At 38.0% G+C, this 11,978-nt stretch overlaps 1 protein-coding gene across 1 annotated transcript in view; it reads right to left on the bottom strand.

The window, feature by feature from the left end:
• Nucleotides 1-32: 32 nt before the first annotated feature.
• The window catches only part of pvalb7 (parvalbumin 7), a 30,635-nt gene continuing 18,689 nt past the window's right edge, over nucleotides 33-11,978 (bottom strand). The window contains exons 2-5 of the mRNA XM_020643376.3: nucleotides 2,027-2,095; nucleotides 1,647-1,776; nucleotides 1,417-1,526; nucleotides 33-690 (exon numbers count right to left, since the gene is read on the bottom strand). Of these exons, the coding sequence (XP_020499032.1) occupies nucleotides 665-690; nucleotides 1,417-1,526; nucleotides 1,647-1,776; nucleotides 2,027-2,095 (335 nt within the window). The 3' untranslated portion in view covers nucleotides 33-664. The remainder of the gene's footprint in view (nucleotides 691-1,416; nucleotides 1,527-1,646; nucleotides 1,777-2,026; nucleotides 2,096-11,978) is intronic.

Genomic DNA, 11,978 nt, shown 5'->3' with positions numbered 1-11,978 from the left:
CCACTGTGAGTAACACAAAGTACAGAGGCAGATATTATTCAAGGTTATTTTTTAATTATCATGTCTTACTCTCTTCACAGCTCTCCTTATATATGTCTTTTTATTTACTACATCATCTGATCGGGGGGGGGGGGGGGGGGGGGGCAGGTTGTGAGGAGGAGGAGAAGAAAGGGGGTCGGAGATGAGGTGAGGTGAGGTGAGGAGAGGTGAGGGGAGGTGGATGAGGAAGAGGAGTGGGAGGAAAGTGCACTGATATGTGAACATCTAGAAGTAAAACCAATCAGACAAAAAAAATGCACAACCTGAAATACACAAAGTAAGGAAATTAAGAATCAAGAAGTCTTTATAACACCTACACCTACAGCACTAGCACCACCTGTGTTGAGACCACAAACAATCTTCATGAAGTCATTCAAATGATTCTGAAATCCATACAGCATGTGTGATTAAATATATAAAAAAATGAAACTGGTGCCTGTTTTACGCCTCTTCATGGTAACTCCCTGTTGGCCTGCTTCTGTTGTGTTTTGTAGAGAGCAGGCCTCGTCTGACTCCATGTTTCAGGGTCCAGAGGAAGGTGAGAGGAGTTTGAAGGTGGCAATTACAAAATATGAATGCAGGAACAAGGAGGAGGAGAAAGAAAAGTGGGGTGTTCATCTGTCCCCTACTCATGCACCAAGGTCTCGAACTCTGAAATACAAAAGAAAAGAGAAACATATGCACACATGATGAGACATTTACTCATAAATAGCTTATTCAGTAAGAATAGGCTCCAAGTTCTTTACTTTCAGGTTGCTAAATTATGTTATCCAATGAACAGAGCAATAAGAATTGGTCAAACAAACAAGTATTTTGTGTGCCATTGGGCTTCATTAATGCCTAACAACAAAAATTCATAGATATGATACACTGAACTTAAAGTGCTGCAAAACATTCAGCTGCTTCCCCGAGAATAAATAAAAAACTAAAACAGGCAGAAAGCAGCAGGGCAGCAGCACCAGAATCAATCCTACATGCACCATCCTTGTTACATTCATATTCTACTCATTTAAACATCAACTTGGTCCGCTTCTAAATAAAATCCCCCAAAATGTCACTGTTAAATTTTGGTTAAGTAAAGTTGTTAAATACAACATTACCCAGAATTCCTACCACAAGCTGTTTTGTAACAGAGGTAAAGACGTAGCAACATGGTCTTTACAACAGAACACAATAGATAAATGTTGTTTTATAACCAGTCTCACACATGACACGTAAGACCCGGGTAGGATTTCTCACCGAGGCTGAATTTGTAGTCATATCCAACCATAAGTCTGAATTCCAACCTGCAAACTACCCTCTACCTTCCCTACATTATGTTATTCTCTTTTTAAAAGAACTGCTATTATGCTTTGCAGCTCTCCTCCATCCTCTCACCATCAATGCCGATCTTGCCGTCTCCATCTTTGTCTGCGGCTATGAGGAATGCTTTTGTCTCGGCGTCAGTCAGTTCTCTGCCCTCCTTGGAAAAGCCCTGCAGTACATACCTGAGTAAAGTACACAAATTGATCCCTACAGTGTTAACAAACACATGACAGTATTCAGAACATATAAATGATAAAGTATGCAGAGTATTTATCAGGCCAGACATCCTCTGAGTTCCTCACTTCAGCTCCTCTTCCTCTATGAAGCCACTATCATCCACATCCAGAACCTGGAACACCTTCTTGACGCTTTCAGCTGACATTGCCGTCATTCCCACCAAATCAAAGAACTTTTTTGGGTCGAAGGTTTCTCCTAAATAAGAAAAGACAGACGATACACAGACGACAAACAGATCAAACCTCTCTTTACACTCATGAAAATAGCTTTTTCAACATCGGCATGTTGAATTAATCAGATACAGCTGTTTAAGACCTCTGAATTTTAAATGATTTAAAAAGTTAAATGATGATGAAATTATTGTCTCTGTTAGTATTTAAAGCTAACCCCTGGGACTTTGTAGGCCTGCTTCTGCTGAGAATACAATGTCAATTCTGCAACAGACCTGCAAAGAATTCAAGAGTTTTCTTGATGTCCTCTGCTTTCAACAGATCTGTCATCGTCAGTTTGCCAGCTGGAGAGAGGGACAGAGAGAGAGGACAGCATAAATATGCTTAAACGAATACATCCAGTGCTACATTTATTGGCATTGTCATGCTTGTGAACATTCATATATGGCATTATTACCTCATACACCATGTGTACCATGCCTGTTTTCACAGAATAAGGCCTGGCTTCTGATAGAGTGTTCATGTAAATTTTCAAATAATTTAGTAAATAGGTCCATAAACTGCAGTGCCTACAAGATACCAGTAGGTGTCAGATCGGAGACAAAGGCTCTTGGGGTCCTTGCTTATCTGTTTAGAGTAGCGGTTCCCAAAGTTGGGGTTAGGACCCCCTGGGGGGTCGCAGGACCTTGAGAGGGGGGTTGTGAGATTCCTATCAAAAACATATAAAAATGTATTAAAATTGAATATTTTTCCGATTACCAAAAATATATACAAAAGAAAGTAGTTCAAGAGAATAAATATGCTCAGCATTTCTTAATATAAATTGCTAAAATAATATCGGCCCACTAGTCTGCTCGGCTGTGTGCAACATTAAATGTTTTAACCACTGGCTGAAAAATGTTGGGAATACTTGGTTTATAGCACTGGGATCAGTGTAAAATCCTAAAGACAGATTTTTGATGGATGTTTTTGTACCTTGAAGAGAACCTATAGCTCCATTGTGTATGCTATGTTTGCGGCAGCGTGTCCCTGTGCACTGTGTATATGTCTGTGTGTGAGTTCCTCATGCTACATTGTGCCCATTATGAGGAAACCAACAAAGCCCCATCAAGTGGTTTTAATATTCCCTTTGCTGCGCTAACTTGACTCCTACAAAATATTTACCGTCCCTGATGAAAGTACAGATTGATAATTTTAAACAGAGATACAGAAGCATCATTTCTGCCCAACCTGCTTCTTCTCAACTTTCTATTCACCTGTCATGTATTACATTCAACTGACAGCAAAAGCAAATTAGTGAGTGTCTATTTCTGGGTTTTAATAATGGAACTGTATTAGTTCATGTGATTAAGGTGTACAAATATAAATCCTAATCTTACACGCTAAGGGATACCTATTTTAATCTGTTATCGATCAACAACAAACCTTGACAGAGAGTTCTTGTCTTTTATTTTGTTACGGATTTTGACGTCTTGTGTTGTTAACAAACTGCTAAAAACTCACAGATATCATAACATACACATTTCAGTCATCCTGCTGTAGGAAGTCCTGGTGTTAGTTGTTTATCAGACTTCATTCAGCCTATCGTCAAAGGTCAAAGGACACCAGCTTTGACCTGGTGGTTAGCACATGAAAGGGGTGGTAAGAGCTGTCCTGTAATTAAAAGGCCAACGCTTCTCTCACTCTTCACAGAAACTGATTCTTAATAAGTTCTGAGAACGTTTCTCGTTCTTCAAGGAAGCTTGGAATGTAGAAAAATTACATGAGTACTTCAAGCCATGCAGAGAACACCAATTTACTCTGTGACAATTGAGATCATACTGCAGCATAACAAGCAATCCATCAAATTCCTCAGCTTTTATTTTGCTCCGTATAAAATACAAACTGCATGACAAAATGTCAAGTATACATCCACAATCCATTCATTTTTTTTCCTACAGGTAGGAAGAAGATAAAGAAAATTGAAGAGTAGGCCAACACTGGTTCAGAATACCAGAGACTGACAAAGCACAAAAGATCTCTTTAAGTCAAAAATATAATTTATTCAAACATGTTGTCTCTTTGACCATCTAGGACAATTTTATAGTAAATTCCAAAACATAACAATCCACTGCATTTAGATTATTCATAACTATTAACTACTTAACTTCATGGACATGTCACACCTTACGGCTGGTATAAATGGGCCTTCCCTTTATTATACAACAAAGATGAGGAAATGATCTCTCACTTAAAACAGGTTTTTTTTTACTAAGCAGCAACTGAACTCAAAAAAACAATAGGCTATAAAACAATACATTAAATTTTTTGACAACCTTTTTGTTGTGAAAGTAATTTGTTGATCCATACATTTTTTTTTGGAGTCAGTACTGGACTCCCCTGACCCAAACTCTTTTCAAAAGCTGTCATAGACGGACTAAAGCTACAAAATATTGAATCACTGTGTTTCTCCTTTGCTCTTATTTATCAAACAACAAGGTGTTTCATTCCATTGCAGCATACAGTATGTGCCTGTCAGAAATAACTTAAGCTATCATTGGATTTCTCTGTCAAAACAGCCTTGAGCTCATTCTTGTTACTGAATACACCTTTTTTTAATGTGTTTTCACTACTCCAATAATTAATGTTTAGTTTGTGTCTTACCTGGGTGGGTAAGTGCAGCGTAATGGAGAGAGAATGGAGACTAGAGAACAGATAGAAGTAAGATGAGCTAGAGTGGCAGTGAAACACAATACGACTTTTATAGCTGCCTCAAAACAATTACACACTTACCCCATTTCCTCCTGCTCACCCATCACACCCCAACCCTTTTAGTATTCTCTCTATTTTGAGAAAGGACGCACACACCGTTGGCCCTGGAGAGTGATTGCTTTCTCCACAGCAGCACTAACGTCACACACAGGCCTATTAATAATACCACTTTATCTGACAGACCTCAGACCACACCTTGACCCTCTTTTTAATTCATCTGACTCTTATCTGCTTTGTATTATTCTAATTCTTCATTTTCTTATGCATGTGTTTCTCACTGCCAGTGTTTCACTGATTTTGAAACCACGTTTTAACGTGGGGGTTGAAGAAAAGAGGTAAACACTGAAAATGTTCTGTTCTGTTGTTTGAATCTTGTTCTGTTTCTTTTTTATCGCTCAATTTTTTGACATTTTTAGAAATTGGGGCAATTCAGCTTGTACAAATCTGGATAACAGGGCGCTTTATTATTTGTGATCTGCTCTTTCTCTTTTGCCCCAAACCCTTTCTAGTGTTCCCTTCATTTCGTCCATCATGGTTCCTTTAGTTTCTTTTTCTCAAAGTTAATCAATTAAACTTCGTACCTCTTCCTCTTCACTTTTCTTTCTCCATATCACACAACATTTCTTCCTCCCTTTCTCCGCATTGTTAGCTTCGTGCGCCTCTTCCTTTATTGCTTGTCACTCTCTGTGTCAGGACCCTGACAGCTCGTGTAACTCTCTGTTTCTATCCTCGTTCTTTTCACTCTCTCTAAATTTCTTCTCTTTGGTTTATAGTAGAATTTATAGTAGGTGCATGTATTAGAGACACTTAACAAACAGGCATGAAGAGGCTCAATCTTAGAACAATCAATACTATCTGTTGTCTGTCTGTCTTCCTCTCTTCATGTCCTGTGCTGACCCTTTGCTCCATCAGTGTCCTGCCCTGAGACTGTCTGCCCACTATTGAATTACACCTCATCAGCACGCTGCAACATTGTGGATGGACAAGAAGGTCAGGCGAGGTGGTGAGGACAACACATGGTCAAAAGAGGACGACAGAGCAATTCAGAAATACACATGGATGGATCAATATAAATGAAATGTTGCAATAAATAAAGAGAAGCAGGACAAGGATTTGTGAAGGACAATATTACAAGGAGGAAGAGGATGAATGGAGATAATAATAAATGTAATACTGATCAGGAACAGGATAAAAATAGGCCGCATAAGGGGACTGAGAGAATCAGAATGATGACTTTATTTGTTATGTTGAACAAAATATATTAACTCTTAAGGACAAAAAGCTTCATATATTAAATAAATGCATGTATGAATCAGATACATAGACTGCTCTGCAGAGCTGACTAAGTGTGAGAGAACAATCCAGTCTAATTCCTTTATGAAATAGTTTGTAACGTTAAAGTTGTGTTAGGTTAGCCAAAACCCAGATTCTTTCATTAAACTAAGTTTTGGGGCCTAACTACTAAACCAAGGCTGGCCAAGTGTTGTGAACAGTCCAGTTTGGTTTTGCATCAAAACTACTTTATCAGAAACAATTAAATTTGTTTTCCAATATAAAAGCAAATGTTTTGGCATCCGTGGGAAATAAACCCTAATTGTTGTTCATTTGTGTTGTTTAAAATGGTTTATCACTCCCTGCATAGAAGCCTAAACTGTTTTCTACATTACAGCATTTGAAAGCTTTATTTGGAAGTAACCTCTTCTGTCAGGTCCAACTGTCCAACAGTGGTAGGCTGTTGTGCATCATTTAGTGTTGCAGTCGTAAGAGATGCAAATTTAAGGATTTAAGGATTTAATTAAACATGTTTGACCTCAGTAACGCCTGGTTATTATGACATTTGGGGCCAGTATCAATGCAGAGAGTTTTATGATGGTTATTATCTGACCAGTTCTGGGTGAACAATGGATGGACTGGTTGAGGTTGTATTAGCTTTGGGCTGTTAAACCTTTAGAAAAATGTGGAGAGAATGATGCTCATGTTAACTCAAGATTACTCTTTCCTAATGTATGTTCTTAGCTGGCTTGCTAAGGTTTGCCACTGGTTCACCTAAAGTCAGAATCACCAGATTTGGTTCAGATTGGGAAATGATTGATCCCTGTGCTGCAGGTCAAAAACTGAAATGTGACTTGTACTGGTTTAGAATTGGGAGACATTTAAAAGAACTTAGGGTGGGCTGTGTTGAATAAAAGAGTGACACTTTGAAGTTTCCAATCCTCGGTTTCTACTCATTTGTGTTGGTAACTTAAGCACCCTCACAGCCTAAAAATCTCAGTTCAGACCAACATGCACAGTCGAGTGGGAGAAGGAAGCACCGCTCTGCCAAATGAGCATGACTGCACTGCAGGCACTGGTTACAGGGGTATATTTAGTGCTAATGTTACGGCTGGTGTGTGTGGGCGTGTGTGTGGGAGATGGCGAGTTTTAAAAGGAATGCACCAAGTTGTTGGCATTGTGGCGTGTTACATATTCTTGTTAAGTAATGAGGCACATAATCATCCATGTTTGCTGGGTAAATTCCAGTTAGTCATGCTGATTGTTAAGTGTGTTGTTATGTGTAGGGACAGTGACAACATTACTGTACAACTAAACGTAACCCTGTTTATGAGCAGTAATACATGAAGGCTACAAACTTTGGCTTTATTTTATTTATAAAGACAAACTTATTAAAGTCAGTTCAGATACCATAAAGGTTAAAGGCCTCTGCAAACCCTCACAAGTGTTTGAAGTTATTCTGAAAAGACGCTTCTGCTTAGGTCAGAGTTGAGCGGAGTTATGCAGAGTATTATGTAAGGTCAGCAGACTCACTGCAGATATTTCATAAGAAAAATAGAGATGCAAGTTTACTTTTGGAATGTGGGGGCTGTCATAAACACCTTCAACTCAGAAGAAAAACATTTTTGTTTGAGGTTATTATTTCTATTTGTTAACTAAGAGTCTATTTCTCACAATAGTTATGCTTTTGGAGAACCTACAGTGTCATAAAACATAAAGGATAAACTGATTGCAACAGCTTAGTCATCACGCTTAAGAATATTTAATACGTGAACATCTGAAAATACATCATCTAAACTTCAGAAAGTTACTTGCAAAAACAAAAACCCTACACTTATAACATTTTCCGCATATAAATGCATCTTTTAAATGAACCCCTCAGCCAATTGTTAACCATCCCAGGATTTGAAGAAGAAAAAGGATTTAAGTTTGAATGTTGAAACACAAAATATATGTCAGGTTGGTAACATCAACTATACTTTCCCTAACGTAAAACTCTTCTTATGCAATTGTTCACCTATGTCTTGAATCATTAAACTAAAGTGAGAATATGTCTTACCCTATACTTTCCCCAATTGCTGCTGTCTTATAACTGTGCCACCCATGCACAATACCTTTACAAACAAATAAAAAAGCAGCTCAAAGGACATTTTTGTAGCAGTGGATTTTAGATTTTGATGTCTTATTTAATTTAATTCAACCGTCATTTAAAAAACTCACTCGGATGAAAAACTATTTTCTGACAAATAATGAGCAGCCATACATATTGTACATACTAGACAATAATTCATAAAAAGAAATGAAATAACAAGTAAAACAGCAAATAATTGCAAAAAAATGACCACAGTCATGTATCATTCTCACTGCTGTAAGGATGAATGTCCAAATGTATCACACCTCACAAAGACTTTTAATAAGAATCAGCCAGTTAAAGTCTACAGACCGGAAGATCATTCAACATGTGCATACAGCAAACAGGGACGAAAGGGAGCTTTACAATTTAGGGGGTGGATAGCCAAGCGGTTATGTTGTCGCCCCATGTACTGAAACTATAGTCCTCGTCGCAGCAGTTTGAATCCAGCCTGGCCCCTTTGCTGCACGTCATCCCCTGCTCTCACTTCCCATCATTTCCTGTCTGTGTTCAGCTGTCCTAGCCCAGAAATATCACTAAAAACAACACTTTGTGATGAACCTCAATGCTCCTTTTTACACAGTTTCCAGAGTCTGTGAGCTTTGAGAAGAGGTGCTCCATTAGCACTCTGCTCATACCACCTATTCCTCTTTCCACTTCCCTTATGATGTCTCTATAGTAACCAGCTGCCAACAAGCTGTGTGATTGTTTATTTCAGTTTCACTTCTTCTGTTTATCTGCGCCTGTATGTACTATACGTCAAATTCATAGCTTATTATATATCAATAGACTTTTTTTTTTTACAGTGTACATGTGTTTCAAAGTCATATTCCAAATCTAGCATGTAATAAACTATAAACAAACAGTGCAACATCACACACTAACACACACAAATCATCTTTCACACGTATGCACATTCACAATCCACAGCACATACACACACAAACAAGCACAACTGACTCTAGCAGCTGGCCCTTAACCTTGAAGATAAATCAAACCTTGAAAAACCTTTCTGCAATTCATGGCTTGCAATGATATGTTACACAAGCAGCTTTTTAAAGGATCCATATCAGGCTGCATGGAAATAGATACACAGTCATTATGTGCCATCCAGACGCACACACACATACAGTACACATACACACAGACTACTCTATGCACTGTCACACTTTGTTTCACTCCATCGTTTTTGTCTTTCTTGCACACATAATGTAGAATCACTAACACTCTGTCGCACAGTCACTCAGTCTTTGTCTTACAAACACAAGCAAATATTCACACATACACATCTCCTCCTCTCACACGCACTCCCCCATTCTCTTATTCCACTCCTCTGTTCTCATAGTCGACTTTGTTTTTACTGTCTGCACGCAAATATGTTAAGCAGCCACTGAAATATTCATGCACATGCTTTTATCTCAATGCAAACAAGTAGTCAGATTGGTAGTAACACTGTGAACATAAGGCGAGGAAAAACACACCATGTTTGATTTACTGAAGCATGAAACTGCTTGTTCTTTCATCGTTGTCAATCTATGTGTGTAGTCACTGATGCAGCAATTCCGGTGTAGCGACAAGGCAAACAACAGGCCAGGCTGCAGTACAGAAGCTGTGGACTCTCTGTCCTTATGTAGGAGTTGCAATGACAGGTACGTGTCTTGTTGAGCATGTTGTGTTGTGTTATGTTGACAGACAGGCCGGCAGCGCTGAGAGAACTGACGTCGCAAAGAGAGATCAGATGGATTCTGACATTCAGTAACCTATATGTCATCTAAAGCACTTTAGAAATAGTTTAAGACTGGATAATAGCCTCAAAGCTTCAATCTTTCTTTCTCACATTTATACACACAAAACTCCAGCACACCAAAGTCTTTGCTGACATCTAGTGTTAAAGGTGTTAATCACATCTTGAACTGTGGCCCCTAGATTCTTTTTCTACTAGATTCATTTTTAAAAACACCAACAACTTTAAGGAACAAATTAAGTTTGAGAGGTCAACACTGTGTCATAGCCTGTTTGTAGAAGGGCGTGCGTTTGACTTAGAGAACGTGTACTTACAACTCCAGATGAGATAAGAGGTGATAACAGGTGGAGGAGACAGGTTATCTTCTGAACACTGCTTCAAAGATAAAACATTCGCAAAAGTTTAGTTTCATGGTCTAAAAACTTCAAAGCTTAAAGTGTCAGGTGTCTGAACACATTTCATCTCAAGTGAACGCTGCAAATATAATATGCTGTTTTCAACATTTTTGTCAAGGGATTTCATATGCCACAGTCAATGGTCCTGGTTCAAATTTTGAACTTTTTTTTCCCACAGGTTTCCCCCTCCCTGTCTTTATGTTCAAATGTGACAACAGTTACAAATGACTTGCTCATGGGAAGTGTACGTTTATTAAAACATTGGTGTATTATATGTTTTAACAGAGGTGTTGATTAAATCTTCACATCGATATCAAACTAATTGAGCTTAAATCTCAGAACGAAAATCCTCCAAGGAACTCTTTTTCGTCTTTCAACTTCACTGATATTACTGTATTTACTCAAACTTTTTGGATGAAGCATATTCTGAAAAGAAAGTTGCCCATGTAATTGTGACTGGGTCTGTTAGTAAGAGAAGTTGAATCGGTTTCCCCTTCTTATAGCCTAACTTTTAAAGAACTGGCTCGTGATGTTTCTCTGAAACACTTACAATAAAGAAGCAGCCTTTTTTTTTTACCGACTACTCATCTTTTTATTTACATGCAAGAACAATATGCTGCCCTTATGGCCCATTAATGCAAAAATAGTGATCAATAAAAGTAATAGCCTAATCCTATTATTTTTTGCTATGGGTGTTAAAGAACAATACAACATTTTTAGAAAGAAAACTCTCGTGTAACTATTATTATAAAAAAACTCCTTTTTGACAACCTAAATGGATTCATATCTTTTTATAGCTGGGAGGAAAGGGCTAACGTATCATTGATGGGCGAGCTACATTGACTTTAAATTAAAAAGAGAGCACCACACTACGCTGTTTATGAGCTAATGTCAACAGAAAAAGTCTATAAGGGTCACGTAAAATAGAAGAAGAGGAAACTGTATTTTAGGTGTTAAATTGTATTCAGTTATCAAATGTGAATCTTTGTAATAGTATAGAAGTATTTGTAATAAAGTCTATCTTCTCCCAGTTATTAGGGTGGGCAAATGGTACAAGTGGGTGTGCCCAGACCCTTAAGGCCCACCCTTAATGCCAGGCATGTTTCTAAACTGAAGTATGGTTGTGTGACATTAATGATTCCTCCATTGTTTGATTCTTGTTTGTTTATTTAAACTGATCAGTGAAATAGGATGAGGGAGTTATTTATTGATGTTGAAGATGGTTCCTCTGGCCCCTCTGGTCCGCACAGACTGCTTTATATGTGTGACTGTGACACTTTGAACTTTTGAATGAAACAGACGAGCCAGAAATAAAACCAGTGAAAAGCTTCAACTTGTGAAGTGCTTTGGGAGTCCCAGGACACGATTTAACAAAAAGATGTCTATTTTTAAATCATGCTTTAAAAAAACCATCATTTATTTAGTCCAATATGAACTGAATAACAATAACCAATCAGTGTTAACACTCAAAATAACTTGCTTGTTTATTGTTCATGTGATTTTACACCACATTTCTGTAAATGAGAAGCATTCTGCGGTTAACGTTTTATCAAAAAGTATAACAAACCCAGCGGTGAAAGAAATAGTTTGAGCCGCAGCAGAAGATGAATGCGCCGTACATTTTAAGACATACGCAAGTCAAGTTGGATGATCATAGGTGATCTGAGGGCAAATTCAATCAAATGCCTCTCTGATTGAGTATGACACACACCATGGCACATATTGCCTCTGCCAAACTACAGTGTGTGTGACAAGTAAACAAAAAGCTGCTATACTAACTGAAATCAGTCAAATATAAAGACCTGTAAACACATCTTTGTGAGCCTCTAAAAAGCTGTCCAAATATGATACTGGCCTGAATAATTGTTGATCATGGAGCCTAAAGTTGTGAAAGCAATTGACATAATACACACATAAATTAAAGAGTTCAGATG

This window comes from Labrus bergylta, chromosome 1 (assembly GCF_963930695.1).
Source record: "Labrus bergylta chromosome 1, fLabBer1.1, whole genome shotgun sequence".
Lineage (NCBI taxonomy): Eukaryota > Metazoa > Chordata > Actinopteri > Labriformes > Labridae > Labrus > Labrus bergylta.
Note: the sequence above shows the minus strand (reverse complement) of the source record. Positions and strands in the feature narration are given on the sequence as shown.